The sequence below is a fragment of the Myotis nattereri genome (genome assembly GCF_964212035.1).
Source record: "Myotis nattereri genome assembly, chromosome: 2".
NCBI classification, from domain to species: domain Eukaryota; kingdom Metazoa; phylum Chordata; class Mammalia; order Chiroptera; family Vespertilionidae; genus Myotis; species Myotis nattereri.
Genome location: NC_138076.1, coordinates 58490182 through 58509886, shown reverse-complemented (window position 1 = coordinate 58509886; position 19705 = coordinate 58490182). Strand labels below are relative to the sequence as shown.

The window sequence follows — 19705 nt, the reverse complement described above, 5'->3', positions numbered from 1 at the left end:
GTTGAGGGGACTGGATGCCACCATCTTGTGGCTGTGAGTGCTGCCATCTTTGAGGGCATGGCAGTCAATTAGCACATTCCCTCCTTACTGGCTGTGGGTGCCACCATTTTTGCGACGGCGTGAGGGTCACTTAGCATATTCCCTCTTTATTAGATAGGATTCTAAAACAACTAACACTGAGAACCACCTGAAGACTAGCTGAACAGAGTCCCTATAACTAAGGATAAAAAGAAGAAACCATATCTAGACTGGTAGGAGGGGTGGAGATGCAGACTGGGCAGGTCCCACACCCACAGTGTGGCGATTAAGAATCAGGAGGGCCCTAGCCAGTTTGGCTCAGTAGATAGAGCGTCAGCTGGTTCAATTCCAGCCAAGGGCACTTGCCTAGGTTGTGGGCTCCATCCCCAGTAGGGGGTGTGCAGGAGGCAGCCAATCAATTATTCTCTCTCATCATTAATGTTTCTCTCTCTCTCCCTCTCCCTTTTTCTCTGAAATCAATAAAGAAATAATTTTTTTAAAAAAAGAATCAGGAGGGATAACAGCTTCAGAGCTTTCAGCCTCAAACTGGGCTCCCCAGCCCAGGAACTAGCCATAACATTTGGCTGTCAGACCACTGGGGGTTACATCTGAGAAAGACAAAGGGCTGTCGGAGACTGAGATGCTCCCCTTAAAGGGCTGGCCCATGAAGTCGCTCGCTCATAAACTCACTCCCAGCACAAAGGCAGCAGCTCAAAATTGCCAGGGACATAACTAGAGGAACTAAACAACCTTTTTATATGCTTAAAATAATTTCCAAATAAAATATTTTTTTAAAGTTCACATTAAAAATTTTTAAATAATCAAGAGTTGCAAACTGCATCCCAAGGACTTAGGTTACAAAGTTCTGAATATTTATCCATGTCAGAGATGATACAGGTTTATTAGCAATCTTATGGAGCTTTTCCTTGATCTCTACTATAGTCAATAGAAAGAGAATGAAGCAGACAGGCAAATGGAGAAAGAAGAAAAAGGAAGCTATAATTTCAAACAAATCTAATAAAACTAGACTTTTAAAAAGTTCTAAGATAGAATTCTATATGTTAAAGAAAAATGAATCTTTACAAATTAGATGAGAAATGAGTTTTCAAATGACAGAATTAGGTCTAATGAAAGCTTAAAGGACTTTGACGTGGAATAAACATTCTAATTATAACACAGCTGTTAAATTCAATAAATTCTAATTCTAAACTAGAAAAGTAAATTATTTCAAAGTAATGTCATTCAAGTTTTGTGTATATTGAGGGTGGAGACAGGAAATATGCATATGCAATAATTATAATACAAGAATTTCACTGAAACCAGAAAAAATAGCTTACGTAGACAAATTGTAAGACAATGGTACAATGAATATTATCAATGCTTTAAAAATTCCTTACAGAAAAACTTCCAAATGTGAAGACCTGTCCATCCATTAAAAGTACTGCCGTATGGTTGCTGCCTGCAGTAACTTGTGTGCTAGGGCCTGGCAATGCTTGAACAAGAGTGGGACATCCCCTAGGTTAAAAAAAAATTAAGTCAGTATCTTAAAAGACGCAACTGAAATAAAAAACCATAAACAAACAATGCATAAGGAAAAGAGGTAATAGGCACTAATATGAATATTCAGTAAAAACTTAAATTTAAGTGCTATATTCCTGTCTCCATTCTAGGTGCTCAGGACACAAAGATGAAAATGACATAATCACTGATTTTAAGGAGATAATTTAAAAGATTTCCTGAATTTATTATCCTAACTATAGACAAAATTTTTAATTGTTCTGAAAGACTGGTGCTACTTTTGCTGTAGAAGAAAATTTCTTTAATCTTTACCAGTGAATAGCATGTTCAAAATCTCTATAAATATTTATTGGATGATATAATCATGCAATAATTTAACAAAATTCAATCCAGGAACTATAAGAAACAACTGATTTTATGTCCTCTTTTCTACTTTTTTTCACTAGACTATAACTTAAGATTTTAACACAGTAGTTAATGAATCAGAATACAGTATCATGAGAAGCTCTGCAGCAGTTGCTAAAAGCTTAAGCTTAAAGATATGGGTGTGAATCCTGGCTCCAATAAGTAACACCAACATGACCATGACTTTGAACAAGTTACTCATCCTTTCTGCATTTCATTTTTCTCTGCTATAACACAGAACACACTAATAATCCATAGGGTTCTTATGAACAATAAGGAAGCTCACATATGTCAAGTGCTTGGCACACAGTTAACACTTAATAAATGATAAACAATTATGACAAATAACATCCTTATATTGATTCTTGTATCACTCTATTTACCATTTATTAACCATTTTTAGTAATCATTGTCTGTAATTAGAATAATTATCACTGTAGATATAATCCACACATAACCGAAGGGCTCTGATTTTGAGACAATGTTATTATGATACTTTAAACTTTAAAAATTACATAAAATACATTTTTAATAATTTTCAGGCTACAATGAAAAATGAAAGAAGCAAGATTAACAGCTAGAAACCTAGTTAAAAAAATTTCATAATAACTGGGTGAGTTAAGATGAAGGCACAAACTAGGAACAGAGTGGATTGAAAGCAATGAATGAACTTGACAGCTATCTAAAAAACAAACAAACAAACAAAAAAACAAAACCAAACGATTGGACTTGGCAAATGATTGATATGAGGCCAGGAGGGATTTCTGCTTATGTAACAAGGTACACAGTGGTAACATTCTTAAGCTATGAGAATGAAGATGATTAAAAAGAGAAAAGAAGAAATTGTGGTTTTCATTCTGAGTCTCTCCTAACACTGTCAGTATGGACAGAGAAAGAAAAACCAGTAGAAATCTATGACATACCAATGAGGAATAATGAATTCTGGAAAATGAAGTGAGTTTTTGGAAGAGAAGGTTTCAAGAAGGGGGAAATAATCTACATGCTAAATGCTTTAGAGAGATATCAACTGACCACTCAACTTTTTAGCGAGAAGAAAGTCTCTGGTAGGAGTAGGCACAACACTGTAGCAGATGAGAAGTTAACAGTGGGGTCAGAGACTACGCAAAATCCCTTCAGGCATCTCAGCAGGAAAGAGAAAAAGAAAGAACCACCAGCTAAAGGGAAAATGAAGTTGAAGGAGAGACTTTGGTCCTTTAAAATGATGGAGAGTTGAAGTTTAAAAGAATAAAAACGAAGAGGCTAAAGATACAGGTCAGAGAGGAGACAAGAAACAGAACTTGATCCCTAAGGGAAAAGTGTAGATAGGCTTCATAAATATTACATTAAAAAGTAGCAAAGTAGTAGTATAGATGCAAGTATGTTTGTAGAGTTGGCGGGCTAAGGAATTTCCTACCTAACAGTTTGTATTTTTGTTCTAATAGAGGTCATATGCTGAGATGAAAAAGGAAATAGGTGAGTAGAGAATCTGAAGATTACAGAAAAGGTACGATGCTGAATGGAACAAATAAAATACTGAGATCAGAAGTTTTAAACCCGATCCAAAGGGCTTCTGGATAGTCTTTTAATGAGCTTCAGGAGATCTGTGAATCTCTTAAATCTGTAAGTCAATTTCTGTGTATATGCTCTTGTATCTATTCTGAAGAGAGAGCACATATCTTTCATCAAATTCTCAAAAGATCTTAAACCAAATAGTTTAAAACAACAAAACAGGAGGATTACTGCCCATCATAAGTGGAATTAATTGAACCTGGAAACCATATAACAAACTGTACAGGTGTGAATTTTTTTCTGAAACCTAAGTTAGACATGAAAAATATACAGACTGATTTATGCCTGAAGTTTTGCCATGCCTTAGCATCAAGACCAAGAGGGTAAAGAAATTGAGGATACTAGCAAGGGAATAGGTGAAGAGAATAAAAAATCTCTAACTTAGGTAATAAATAAAATGAAAAGGGTGAAAGAGTAAAAAAGCAGAGGGCTATAGGGAACTGAATACTGATAATGTCAATGGCCAAGTAAAGTTAAGTAAAGCTAAGTAAAAGAAGGAGAAATTGTGATCAGATTATGGTTGTGTAAAAGATGAATTTTAATTTCTCAACAATCTTTACTCAAACTAAGGCTTAATAAATTACAGTCATATAGTCGGTAAGAGATGAAGCAAAGATTTGAACCTTGTCTAAATTGTTCCAGACACAATGATGGTATACAATAGTAATGCAGAAGGAGAACAGTATAGCAAGAAAAAGATGAAACTCAGAAACATCATAAAAACTAGCAAAATTCTATTGGAAAAGAAGAATAAAAACATCTAAACTATATAATCTATTTCCCAACATTCAGGTTTAAATTTATTGGAAATGGTAAAAGAATTTGGAATTCAGAAATTTAGAAGCATACTGGACAAAATAAGCAAAAAAGTGGGTTGGTAGACTCATGTCATGAGTGAATGTATAAAAGCCATCATAAACTTTTCTTACATTCACTTTAAGAAGAGACAATAATAACAGCTAACATTTGTTGAGCACTTACTATGGGCTATGACCTGTGCTAAGTAAATAACATGCATCATCTCACTGAATTCTCACAACAACCTTCTGAGGGAAATATACTTACTCCCATTTAATAGAGAAAGCAATTGAGACACAGGAAAGTCAAGTAACTTGGCCAAGGTCATATAGGTACCAAGTGATAGAATCAGGACCCAAACTAGAGATTGAGCTCAGTCATTTTGGCAAGTCAATACATTAAATAAAGAAAATACAAATAATATTTATCTATTTTTATCATCATGCACACTGCAATATTTATCTGACATTAATCACATATTATCAATGTGTGCTATACAATAAATTCCAGTTAAAAGCACTTGATTACTGGAAACTTAAAAAAAAGACCCACCAACTCTATACTTATTTCAACTGTCTATAAATGTTTTGCTTTGTGGTAGGTAATATGTTGGCTATAGGGGCTTTGTTCCTCCTGGGATTGCTCCACCATAAAAGTGGGTCAATTCCTTTTTGAATCAATAACCAGCTCTTTACTCCTGCCTTCCAAGTCCTAATACAGTAAGACAAAGAGGGTAACTAGAATGTTTACAGCAAAAATGATTTTGAATAATTGCTTGATCCACTAGGCACAGTGTGTAGGCATTATTTCACTGGGCTATCCATCTTAGCTCTCCATACAGGACATATACTCAGCCTTACAGTTACAACTCAATCAATGGAAACAGAAGTGGACATTTACACATTAGAAAAGAACAACTTTGGGCAGTTAAAGCAAAACTCATTAGAGTTTAATTTTCTTAACAAATCCTAATATTTTATTTTTAACATCAAAAGCTATCATATTCATTAAAATGATAAATTCAAGCTATTTAACATACTCAGAAGATTGTTGGTATTATCACCTGAACAAGTCACTGCTAATCAAGGATGGTGCGCATTGGTATAATCAGGACATTGAGGTCAAGTTTTTGGGTAACCTCTTCATATTAAAAACTGACATGAGCACCTTCCCTTTCGATAGCAATTACACCTTAATGTGGTATGGCAGGATCTTGGCTTTTGCTGTTCATTCTTTATATTTCACAGTTACCAGAGGTCTGTGATTTTTATTATAGTCATGATTTTCACAATTTCCCTTCCAAGAAGACCATGAAATATATCAATTTACCCATTTTCTGTGGAATGACAACCAAGTACAGTCTGATCTGTGGAGAACTGATCTCCTTGCTGCACACATGATCAATGCTCCATCATGTCTAACTACAATGCACCTTTCCCAGTTTATATCATGACTTACAAAATAATCACCAGCTAAATAACAGCAGCAACACTGATAATGTCATCATAATAAACCCTCTTGTTCTATGTTGTGAATCTTCAGTGAGAAACAGAACAAAAAGTTGCTAAATTCTCTTTCACACAAACGATAAGCCCTGACTCAGTCTCTACACATCAGTGAGGCCATTCAAAGGTGAAGGAAAATATCTGCTGCCTTTAACATCTGTGAAAGTAATTGTTCAACCTTGCAAGCCATTCATATTCTGTCATATGCAGTGTCCAATATCCAAATGTCATGTCCAGTGACATTTGATAAAAGTAATTTTGCCAAAGACCTTTTGCTCTCTTTACAACCACAGTATTTGTCATTAAGACTGTGACAGTCTTACAAACCTCTTGACAATAATGTGAAATGTATGTTGCTCTGGTCCTTTTAGTGAGAAGCTTAACTCAATTATACCTCAATCATCCCTTCTCATTAGCAACAACATTCATCAAAGTAACTGAGGACATTCTGTTTCATCCTCATTTTCTGTGCATTGCAAATGAACCTGACCCAATCCTCTCGGGATAAACAGGAGTTCTCAATTCTGGACGAGCATTAGAATCTGGGGCTTTTAAAAGACAGTTGCTGCCATCCTATATAGGACTGCACTAGCTGCCTCTAATACCAACCCTCACCCCCAACACAAACCTCTTAGAAATTCTAGCTGTAGAATCTATACATGGTATTTCTGAAGTTGTCCAAGTAAATTTAGTGTGCAGCCAGGATTAAGAATCATGAATCTTTACTATGTAGTTGGCATAATTCCATCCCTGTCTCCATAATGGAATGATTTCAGACCAAAGTGGCAATATGGATTTTATGCAATAACTAGAGGCCCGGTGCACAGATTTGTGCATTGGTGGGGTCCTTCAGTCTGGCCTGCACCCTTTCGCAATCCGGGACTCCCGAGGATGTAGTAATGTGAGAAGCGGCAGGCAGCCGGGGAGGAGCCCAAGCCTGGGTCGGGTGCCACACTGCTCCTGCTCAGTAGTGCTGCTACAGAGGCAAGAGAGGCTCATGCCAGCAGTGAACCAGGCATATGGCGCCCGTCGGTCAGCTGAGCGGCGCTCCCACTGTAGGAGCACACTGAACCCTGGTGGTGTGTGTCACAGTGACCCGTCGACCAGTCGTTCGGTCGCTTAGACCTTTATGTACATATTAGAGGCCTAGTGCATGAAATTTGTGCGGGGGGGGGGGGGGGGTGTCCCTCAGCCTGGCCTATGCCGTCTCGCAATCAGGGACCCCTCAGGTAGGGTCCCTAGGCCTGGCTGGCAATCAGAGCCTATCGGGGCTTTCCTTCCCCTGGCTGCCAACAGCTGCCCCCACCCCCACCGCTGCCACTGCTTGCCATCTGTGCAATGCTACCCCCCTCCCCTGCCACCTTCTGTGGGCGACAGTCATGGGTGTGATCATTTGGCAGGCTTGGGCCTCCCTCTGCGGGGCAATAACTTGCCGGCCCTGCACACCGCCACAGTGTCGCTGGCTGGTGGCCTGGGCCTCCTATATAGGAGAGCTCCGCGATCAATCACCGTGCAGAGAGAGGCCCCGTCCACCCAGCTGGGATTCCATGATCGATCACCGCAAGAGGGTGTCCTGGGCCTCCCTCAGCAGGGCGATCTTGGGGTGATGGCAGGGCCCCCCGAACAATCGCATTGCACCCGCCTTGGCTGGCTTGGCGCCAGTGCGTGTCATAGCGTGGTCGTCAGGAAGGTTGTCAGGACGGTCCTTCAGCTGTTTGGTAGTTGGGTCTATTTGCATATTATGCTTTTGTTATTATAAATAGATTAGAGTAATTCAAGTATGTAAACGAGAAGCCATGTAGGCCCAGTTGATTCTGGGGGTATCTTAAGACTATAGGAAGAATAAGACATTGTGGAAAGGCAAAAAGAAAGAAGGTTCTTGTGGTAAATTGCATTAATGAGTCAAGTCTGGCCTGAAGCCACCCTATATCTCTCCAGACTTGATGAAGAAGCCTGGTTTCAATGGTGGGCAGCCACACACATGGATCACTCAGATCTTCAAGACAATCTGCTGCAGGGAGCATAGCTAACTGATCCTCAGAGGCTGTCTCTTTGGATTCATAAGGCCATTCTTTCCCGGGATGCTAGCAGCCTGTGACTGAGCACAGTGAGGGTATTACACTGCCCCTGCTGCCCAAGCTGGGCCTCTGTCAGAGGGCATATTGGCTTGAGGACACCCACTGGCCTGGCCGAACTCTCTCTGAACTGCACACTATTCTAGATTCTGCCTACTCCATTTTCTTCATTCTTTTCACAGGGGTCAGACCTACATCGTGCCTAGAGGGTTTTCCCTGCCTATTCCTGCTCTTTTCCCTTTTATCTTTCATAGGAGTTTTCTCCCAATAAATTCTTTGAACATTTAATCCTGTCTTAGAATTTACTTCTTGGAAGACCTGAACTAATAAAGAAGGATTTTCTATACTTTTGACCAAAAGCACTCTCACTGTAGTAAGCAGGAAATGGATTCAGCTGTTATAAGGAAAGCCAAAAAACAGGGACTTAAGACAGAAGTCTATTTTTGATTTAGTTAAGCATCCAATTGCAAAGAGCTGAGGTGGCAGTTCCATGGTTTCAGGGATCCAGGCTATTTCTATTATGTAGCTCTGGTGTTCTCAATACATGGTTTCCAACTTATGATCATTATGATTACGACTTCTCCAGTTCCTGCAACTGCAACTGTGCATGGATTCCAGGCAGCAAGCTAGGAGAGGAGAAGGGAAAATGAAGGGCTTCCACCTTCCTTTTAACTGAATGATTCTAATGTTGCATCTACCTCTTTAGTTCTCAAAGCCTTATCTTGCTGCAATAAGTAGGGAACTGAAGTCTTTAGCTACCTTGTTATGTCACCACTACTACTTGACTACCCAATGAATTGAAAAGAATGGATATTAGGAAATGTCTAGTTGTCTCCACCACAATTAGCTCTTCACTATTCTGGGTAAGTCAAAACTGTTTCTCTGAGAGACCATTATGTTTTACTTAAAAATTATTCAAAAGCTTCAATATCTTCTTTTTAATTCTGGACCAACATCAAGTAATATAAATAAATCCATTACTGATTTTTAAAAATGCAATCTGGGGATATTCACTGTCTTTTTTATTGCCACGAGCAACCTTTAAAAAGATAATTATTAAAAACATAGGACTTTGGTGATAATCATAATCACATATTTTAAATGTATAGAATGTAAATAATTTTTTCTACTGAAACTACAAATCTATCTCCACAAAAACACTCAACCATAAAATCAGGAATCACCTATAATTTTACAGGCCACACTCTATAAAACAGTGGTATAAATACTATTTTAAGTATGGAAATATGTATTTAGACAAAAAAGAAGGAAAGAAAAAAGAAAGGAAAAGAAAAAAAACAATCCCAGTATCTTCAAACAATAAGTCAGAGCAGCGGTCGCCAACCTTTCGGACCTGTCTGCGGACCACCGGTGGGCGACCGCTGAGTCAGAGTACCTGGAATTGACATCTCCATGTCCTAGCTGCCCATGTTGTCCATATCCAAATGTATAGACATCTCCATTTTCCATTAAAACCACTGAAACAAAAAAAAAAGAGTTTTATTATTTCATTATGTACATTTTATATTTCTATCCACTATAGTAAAAGCAGTGCAATGTTCACTATTTAAAATTTATAGAGCCATTAAAATAGGCAATTGAAATATGTTTATATTTAATAAAAAATATAATTTTATGTCAGAAAGATATTTTTGTAGGTTACAAAAATGCAGTGTTTTTCATAATAAATACTGTAAAATTTAAATAAATGCTATTGAATAACAAGAAATATTGGGTCAACTGTAAAGTTTGTAATAGTAAGTAACTACATATAAAATATTTTTCTCTCAGATCTAGGATAATTATACAGGTAACAGATAGATCTGAGCTCTGCATAATTACGTACAATGTTAATGAACGGTCAGAACTTCAATAACTGCCAATGCCTTATTGAATAAGGAAATATATTTGGCATCAAAGAAAAATTTAATATTTTTTATTTTTATAAAGGTTGAATAGTACAACCTAAGCTATATAACCTAAATGCAATAATTTACTAAGCATTTAATTACTTTTTAAATTTAAAAAATAAAGAAATTTATTGATATACATTTTTCATTAAACAGTAACAAAATAGGTGACCTGATTATAAAAATTAAGAATTCTAGAGTCTAAAAATATTTCAGAGATTATTTCATCTTCAGGAATTTTCTGAATTGAATTATAATATAAATCCATCAGAAGATAGAATAAAAGTTAGATCTCTAGACAAGTACCTATTTCATCATGCTCTAGTTTTTAAAAGGAATTCTGTAATAAATACAAAGCTTTTTTTTTTTATATTTGAGAGGTATGGCCACACTATAGATTTTAACACACATTTAACAGACTACATTCGTCTCCAGTGGTCAGCAAACTGTGGCTCGCGAGCCACATGGGGCTCTTTGGCCCCTTGAGTGTGGCTCTTCCTAAGCCTTACGAGTACCCTAATTAAGTTAATAACAATGTACCTACCTATATAGTTTAAGTTTAAAAAATTTGGCTCTCAAAAGAAATTTCAATTGTTGTACTGTTGATATTTGGCTCTGTTGACTAATGAGTTTGCCGACCACTGGTCTCTACTAAACAAATAATTGATTTAGCACAATTGTAAAAATGCAGTTATACCCTAAAGTTCCAGCTGCTACCTGAATGGTGAAATCCACAGCTGACTTGTACTGCCCGGAGCTCACAATCAAATCGCACAGAGCCTGGAGGATATGTTGTGATTTTGCTTGCATCCTTTTCTCCTCGTTCTCCACTTCCATCTGTAAGTGTTATAATTTGTAAGTAAGCCATTATTCATCTTCAAAATAAAATTTTAAATCAGTTTACTATGGAAGAACAAGAGAAAAATGTTAAAAGGAACAAGCAAGAAGAATCTGCAACTGTTAGAAGTGATAGATAAAGAATCTACCTGCAAAGAAGCAATTTTGAAGAGATATAGTACTATACAGTTCTGCTTGCAAATATCGCTAAATCAATAAAAACAGAAATCTAATTATGAATAAAACCTATTAAGCTAATCAGTTATATAATATAAATAAATCCATGTGTTATAAAAATAAAATTACAAATATAATCATTTGTATGGGAAAATTTAGTTTGCACAAAAAATAACTGCATGCAATGTCATTTAACAATTATTTTATACTTAGTGATATTGTTAGTACAAGTCATTAAAAAAAATTCCTAGTTGACTCAAAAATAACTTATATTTCCCAATCTTAGAAAGGCTACCCTCTCTATCAGTATTGCTAAACTCAATTAAACTTTAAAAAATGTATGAACACTAACTAGCTCATTCTTTTTCCCTGTCCCACCTTCTGGCCCCCAACCACTAACTACTCTCAACCAAATCTTTCTGCTTTCATTTCTTTTTTCCTCTTCCCTTCTTATAATTTCCTCCCTTAAGCTTGCTTTACACCTTCCCTGATTTCTACATTTGATTTTAATATTCTGGCATTCTAACTATAAAGTTAAAAAACACACACCAGAATATAAATATTTTAATTTAGAATGCATAAAAAAGGGAGGTAATCTATTTTTCCTAATCTAAAACTACACATCACTAAAACATGACCTCAGTATCATCAAGATTCAAATTCCTTGTACATTTGTATAAAGAATTTATTCCTGGGAATAAATATCAATCTAAGCCACTCTACTGTGGCATAGCAACTCTAAATAAATCTATATAACATGCAGGTAAACATGTGGATCTACAGACACACACATTTTTAATTCTACATTTTCATTGCCCATTTTAGAAAGCTAAACAGAATAACATCAAATCATGTTCATGTTATCCTTTCTTTTTTTATCTCCTATTTCTCACATTAGTAATATCCAGGTCAGACCAAATTGGCCTAAATTATGACTTTCCTTTCTATAACAAAATGACTATCGTTCTGAAAAGCTTTCCACTCCTTATAACACTAGGACAGTAAAACCTCACTAATTCGGAATAACATTGAAAGATTTGGCCTATATGACTTCCTGAAAAGGTCTGTCATAGAACATTTAAGAAAAAATTCAATTTTATTACCTGGAAGAAGTACAGATTATAAACTAAATGCTACAATAAATGAAAGGTGATTACCTATATTATAACTCAAAATAGGCCTATATTACATAAAAATGTACCATAAACATAAAAGTCCTTTAACATACAAGAATTAATTGCTCGACCCAGAGGTTGAAGGCACGTTGAAGGAATCCTTCATTTCTTGAGCCCTTGGTTTGAAAAGCTAGTGATTTTAGACAGGTTTCCCCTTATAAGTATGACCCTGAAAATTCAGAGGAAGAAATTACTTTGAATTTTTACTCAAAAAAGATCACAAAAACTGCATCTGTAGTATAATAAATTCTGAATTAGTGAGAGGTTTTACTTTAATAGGATAAAGAATACGATTCCACTTCTGCTAAATTATCTAAAGTGGGTTTGACAAGACTGGATGAACTACAAAAAAAAAGATTACAACATTTAGTTTCACTTCACCCAAAACAAAATATACTCTTAGTTCAAAGACTCCTCAACTTGGAAAGGCAGTGGAATGGTTAAACATAAACAAAGGCCAATACAAAAGAAACAACCAGCTTCCAAAGACTATTTAAAGAAGATGAAAGATGTATAGAAATTTCACAACTTTATCTACATTGTTAAAAATATCTAATTACTAAAACCAAATCTGATTTAACATAGAAAACAAACTGTGTTCATACGATGTTACCAAACTTAACTAAATTCAATATTACAAGTATCATTCCACTTTATATAAATGGATTGAGGCCTAGTACAATCTTTTACCTCTGAATTTAGCAATTTGCCCTCTTCCTTAAGTCAGAGATTAAATATAGATACAAATCCCACAATAGAGACACAGCATCAGGGAAGGAGAAAAAAAAGCCTAGTAATTTACCGATTAAAACCATAGTGATTAAAAGAGTTTCAGCTAGTATTTAAAAGTAAAAATAATACTAGAAACATTCTGTTCAAGTTCATCTAAACAAACCTATATCTATATAATTTCTCAATTATTATAGTTGGTTAAAATATTATTATAGTTGGTTAAGAAGCAAAAAAATAAGGATGAGGCTTTTGATCATTATCAGCATCAGTGGCAGAATTAAAAAGATATCTGTAATTGATGTCAATTAAATCCAATACAATTCTAATAATTTAGAAATTTATTAAGGTTTATTAAAAAATGTGTCTAATAAGTAGGCAAAAATTTAGTGTAAATTCCAAGTGAAACTCAGGGAGATTAATTCTGCTCAAGTTCATTATTCAGTAATGTGTTAATAAGCAGCAGTAAAATTAATCTCACATTTGTTAGAAAAATCATTGTTCTGAATATTCTTATAAGTGACCGTTTAGGTATAAGAATATCTATATTTTCCCTAATATAAGTAGGTTCATATATACATTATATGATATTGAAATTATAATAGTTTTTGACAGATATAATAAAGTTTTGACAGATGTATCTAAAATATTGTTTGGATATGTATATGTATACATATAGTTCATGCACATTTGTATACATACATAGAGAAAAGACGCAGTATCTAAAGGACTCCAACTTATTTTAATTTTTTTTAAATCTATTTATTTTGGGGGTAACCTTATGGTCATGTATATCACAAAATGTATATAGAACACAGAGAGTACTTAAGCAAAATCACTAAATAAAAGAGCAAAGCAGTAGTAAGTACAATTTGCTAACCACTTGGCTCTGTGCTATACACTGAAAACTTAAATAGCACGGTGGATAAGTGCTTTGGGGCACTAGGGCCTAAGAGACCTGGATTGGAATTCTGGCTCTCCTATTCGCTAGTTGTATGATGACTGGATTTTGTAAGTCTTAGTTAGCTTTCCCATCTATTAAATCGCAATAATGGTACACCACCTCACAAGGCTCTTATGAAGATTAAGTAAAATAATGTACGGAAAGTGCTCAATCAATATTCACTACTGTTGCTTTCTTTAGTCAATACAATAATCTAATTATAGGTACTGTTATTGCATTTTGCAGTTGGGAAAACTATGGCTTATAAATAGAGCAATTTTAGAGACTGATAAAAAATAAGGCTCATGCATTTTACCACCATCAAATGACTTACATTTTAAACTTTTTTGAAAAAATAAACTTATTGTGTATTTAACAAATCACAAATTTTGTAACTTTAGAATAATAATAAAAGAGAAAGCAAAGAATTCAATTTAAAGAATTAAAGTATTCATGGAGGATTTCTATTTGCAAAATATATATACAGTATTTATATACATCCACATCTGTATCTTAATTTAATCTTCATATCAACATAGTCAGAAATTATCATTCTTATTTTTAAAATAAGAAAACTAAAGCCAAAAAATTTAAGAAATTTATGAATGGCCATCCAGTTCTTGTACATGAAAAATTTAGGATTAAAACTAAGGCCTTTCAAGACTACCTCCAGAACAATTCAGATGTTCCTAACTAAAATATTATGTTAATATCCTTTTATATGTAAGGCACTAAACTGCTAAAAAATATATATATTAATCTAGATATCTGTTTGAAATATAGTCTATGGTTACATTTAAAAAATAACTTACTATATGTTACATGGATTATATGTTATACTTATTGATTCAGCCTTAAATACTCTATTATGCCTCTAATCAAAATTTGCGTGCATAGGATGGATTCTGTGACCTTCTCTGAATTCTCTCCAATCAGCCAGAAGCTTTCCAACATTCCATCTTAGAACTCACTCCTGTTAACAATAAATCCACAGTGCTTACCCTCCATATACCCAAAAACAAAAAATCATAATCTAGAAAATTTTAATTATCATCATCCCACAATTTGTACCATCAACATAACTGATTGTAAAACAGAACACAGCAATTAATATAGTGAATTTTTCACTGGAAGACAAATAGGGTTAAAGAAAGAGAGAAAAAAAAAATATGTAGAAAAAATATTATTAAAAGACTGACTATGCCCTGGCCAGGTGGCTTAGTTGGTTAAAGCATCATCCTGATATGCAAAGTTACAGGTTCAATCCCTGGCTAGGGGCACATACAAGAATCAACCAATGAATGGGTAAATAAGCGGAATAATAAATCAATGTTTGTCTCTTTCTCTCACTCTCTAAAAATAAAAATTTAGAATGTCAACCAATAAAATTTTTTAAAAAGACAGTATATGTATCAAGAGTAAAAAGCAGTGAATAGTTAGATAATTAAATGCCAGTTACTAATAGTGAATACTATAGGGGTAAAAGAGAGGGAATTTATGGGTATATAGGATTTAGTTAGAAAGAGTTAATACTCTTTATATAAAATAGGGCACCATTACTTTAAATTTTGGTGGTAAAGGGATAAATTGTTTCACACAATGAAACCATACAATCTGATTTTAAAAAAACTGGCCCTCCACCATACTATAAAATAAGTCCTTCCAAAAAGGTTGCCACGAATAAACAAAGAGTCTTGTTATAAAATAACCCTGTGGCAGAAAAGATGGAGGGCTACCTATTGTTGAGTAATTTCTATAGCTAATCAATTTGACAATGTAAAATGTGTTTTAAATTTGTAACCTTAGTCTTCATTTGGCATTTCATTTTAAATATTTGGAAAAAAATAAAGATGTTTGTCCACAGGAGCTGAAACATGGAGCTGAAAAAGTTTAAACTGTTTTGTGCATTGTCAATATTTAACCTCAGGTAAAGCATTGGAAAAACTTCATTTTTCTATAATTAGGGGCAGAGGGGGAGACACTGAGAGTATCTGTTCTAATTAGTGGCAGAGTGGAAAATATGAGATCAGAGATTCTGGTAAATACTAAAATATTTTTTCATAGCATATCCCAAATATCATTCCTTATATTTAAATATTTATGGTATTGTTACAGCACTCAGTAAATAAAGCATCTTAAGGATTGCTCTACTTGTTTTTGTACTAAAAACAGGGGTTTTGTCTCTTTGGCTTTTGCTTTGAGTGGCAAACTGACAAAGTGAGACAGACAAATAAAATTAAAGTTGATTGCCCTAACCAGTTTGGCTCAGTGGATAGAGCGTCGGCCTGCGGACTCAAGGGTCTCAGGTTCGATTCCGGTCAAGGGCATGCACCTGGGTTGCGGGCACATCCCCAGTGGGGAGTGTGCAGGAGGCAGCTGATCGATGTTTCTCTCTCATCGATGTTTCTAACTCTCTATCCCTCTCCCTTCCTCTCTGTAAAAAATCAGTAAGATATATTTAAAAAAAAATTAAAGTTGATTATATTTTATGTGAAAGTTTAAAAATAAAATTAGTCTATAACAGTTTTGCAATCCCCCAAAATTTTAAGGCAGACACATTAGATAAATTTGACTATATAGAATGTGTGATTTTAAAACTTTCTATTCTATTTGGTGGTATTTATCTCAGGCATTTAAGAAAATAGCAAGTATAAGTTTCACTAGTCAAAGACCCCTGGTTCACATGCTAGGAGTCAAGGCAGAATTTATATATCAATTTATAAATTCTCTACATTCAATTCCTTCCTGATCTTAGTTGACCCATAATCTGTAGTTTAAAAGTAAATAAGCTTGCTTTATATATTTTTAATTAATATATAACTCTGATACCTCAAAGAATTGTGCATAAACAGCTTCCTCACCAACTTTTTTAGACTTCTGTCATTTTCTGAGCTCTAGAGTAGGTCTACATAACTGTTTCTTACACCTATCACCACTTAATCCTCTACTATCAAGTAAGTCATGTGTGTTGTATATTAAAACATAAACTTTAATATTAAAACAATGGAAAAGCTTAATCGCAGTCAACTCATTATTACTTTATAACTGAATTTTGTTAATTCTAAAGCAAATAAACAGCATTTTAAACAAGTAAAATGCCAGATGGCAGTCAATTAAGAACAGATAACAAAGGATAAAAATGGAAAGCAATAATTACTTTTTCCACCTTCCCTTAACTGTATGAAAACTGAAAAGAAATGGAAAAGAAGAAGATATACCATAAAATGTCTTAAACTTAACAACAAAAAAAGAAATAAGATTGACAGTCATCAACAAACAGTACAACATTCAGCATGTTCTTTCTCCTCAGGCTATATATAGTAATGAGAGAAGCAAAGTGGAAGAATTAGGTTTGTGCATTTTCCCCGAGATGAAACTCAAATGAGTGGAAGAAATTGGGAAAGTGTCCCACCTAGTGATAAGGAAGACCAAATACCTTTGTGCTTGTCCCGTTTATGCTTTAGCTGTGCTGGATGGGATCTGAGTCTGGCTAGAGCCTGTTCTCGATGGTTCATAAAAATAGGACCAGCAAATACAAGGGGGCCTGAGGAGAAACATTTTGTATGTGCATAGAAAAGCTCACAAAATGAAAACACTACAATGAAAAAAAGTCAAACTAAAAAGCATGGAAATTTATTCCTTATTGTTTTAGACATCATACTTTTCTCCCAATTCCCCCACATTAACTCTCCCACCCCCAACCATAACCTATTTACCATTCCACACACAAGTTTTAATATCTTTAATGTCTTTAGTTTATACAGTACAAATTCTATCTTCTATACTTATAAAATTATCAGGTAGCTACTAACAGTCTCAAGTAAACAATTAGAAAGTTCAAATAGAATAAATGAAATATTTTACCTTACAAATATTTTAACATTATATATATTCAAACTTAGTAATCTACACGATCATTAAAAAATATCTTTCATACTGCAATGAAATAAACTGCAATGCCAAAAACCAACTAATTTTTAAATTCAGGATTAAATTTAAATTGGGTCTTGAAGATTTAATATCCATATCAGTCTTACTACAAAACTAAGGTAAGTGTTATTGACTTAACTACATCCTGTCACAGAAGTAAGGAAACAAGACAGCCAAAACAAAAAAACACACAAAAACTTTAGTATGATCACATACACACTTATATAACTTTCTGAAAACATTAAATCCAACTTTATAATTTCTTTAACCACATACACAAAATCAGAAACAAAGATAAACTGAGCTTCATATTGTTGCTAAGGAGGGGAATCTAAACCCAGTAACATTTGTGGAACAGTAGTCATCTCTCATAAAATAATTTCCTTCTGAAGCTCCACTATGTATATACACAAACATACACAAATACATAGTCACATAGAGTACCATTATTTCCACTTTTTAGTATTCAATGAAAAAAATGTGTAGCCAAATTAATTTCAATAAAATTTAAAAATTGCTTTTCCCCTTGAAAAGAAAGTAAACTAAATTATACCTTAAATTTTCAGTTCTTTTTTTTAATAGAACAGAACTGCAGCTTCCTTAAGTTTTAGCAATATGCCTACAAATTTCAAAACACTTTAAATTTGACAGTTAAGAAGTATTTGAAAAGAAAATTGACATTACATACTGTAAAACAGTGAACATTTTTAATTTAAGCAATTTTCTTCATAATTCTCTAGAGATCTTCAACTATAATTACTTTTTCTAACAATGGATTAAAAGAAAACTACTGCCCTTTTATAAAATTTGACAAATGTCAAATTAAAATACCAAAATACCCTTTATAAACATTTAAAAATGGGTACAGAAAATGTATTTCATTATGTCTTTAGATATAGATAAAAATACAAGCAGTACCAGTTCTATACAGACAACAAGAATAAAAAACACATTCTATGATTATTACAAAGAAATATGCTAATACACTATGTATGAGGCAAAAGTAGGTCTACAGTTTTGAGTATGCAAAAGTTTATGCTTTGTATTATTTATTACTGTATTATTTTGCACATAAACACTGTAAAACTACTTTTGCCCCACCCTGTATTATTTCCCAGTAATACAGTATCAATTCTTTTTAGACTAAAGCTATTTAAATTGAGCTTCTTTTAAAATGTAGTAAATGGGGAGGAACCATGATGGCGGCATAAGTAAATGCAGTACTCACATCCTCCCACAACCACATCAAAATTACAACTAAAATACAGAACAACCCTCTTTCAGAACCACCTGAATCTGGCTGAATCCAAGTCCTACAACTAAGAAATGGAAGAAGAAGCCGCATTGAGACTGGTACAAGAGGCAGAGGCTCACAATGGGGTGGTCCCACACCCATGTGTGGTGGATAAAAATCAGGAGGGATACCTTGGCTGAGGAGGTCCCTCCTGAGGAGCATGGGGTCCCAGTCCCAGGAAGTAAGTCCCCTTAACTTCTGCCTGTGAAAAACAGTGGGGATTGAGGCTGAATGAGACTAAGGGCTGCTGCAGTCCCAGGCAGCTCCTCTTAAAGGGCCAGCACATAGAGTCACTTCCTCTGAGCCCCATCACAGGGACAGCAGCTTGAAAGGCACCAGAGACATACACGGAGGAGCTGAATTGTTTGGGATCAGAGTGAGAGCTGGAGGGACAGCTTTCTCCTAGACAGAAGTGCTGACAGAGTCTTTATTCCCTTGATGAGCCCTCCCTTACAGAGCCATATCTGAGGCTCCATTAACTTGGCACATAGGGTTTATAGCACACTGTTGATTCCCTGAAACCCTGCTCACCCAACTTTCAGGCCCACCCAAGCTGTTTCCAATGGCTTTCCCATTGGAATGGCCTGTCTTGGCTCATGCTTCAGATTTAACTAAAATCTCTCAAATGAGCAGCATCTGGCCTCAGCAAGCCCTGTACCTCTAATTAAGTGGCCCCAGGACTGGCACCAGAAGCAGCTGGCCTTACCTGGTTCATAGGTTGGCCTTGCCTGGGCACCTTCAAACACAAGAAGCAGCCGTCTGCAGATCGCTTTGTAGCTTATGCCTGGTGGCCCTGGGCAGAACACAGGCAGCGGTTGACCT

General features: G+C 35.1%; 1 protein-coding gene across 5 annotated transcripts in view; it reads right to left on the bottom strand.

Moving 5' to 3' along the window:
- The window catches only part of MYCBP2 (MYC binding protein 2), a 310493-nt gene that overhangs the window by 171863 nt on the left and 118925 nt on the right, over nucleotides 1–19705 (bottom strand). For all 5 annotated transcript variants that reach the window (XM_081083308.1, XM_081083309.1, XM_081083312.1 and 2 more), the window contains exons 18-21: nucleotides 17096–17203; nucleotides 10516–10635; nucleotides 9285–9366; nucleotides 1416–1533 (exon numbers count right to left, since the gene is read on the bottom strand). In XM_081083308.1, the coding sequence (XP_080939434.1) occupies nucleotides 1416–1533; nucleotides 9285–9366; nucleotides 10516–10635; nucleotides 17096–17203 (428 nt within the window). The remainder of the gene's footprint in view (nucleotides 1–1415; nucleotides 1534–9284; nucleotides 9367–10515; nucleotides 10636–17095; nucleotides 17204–19705) is intronic.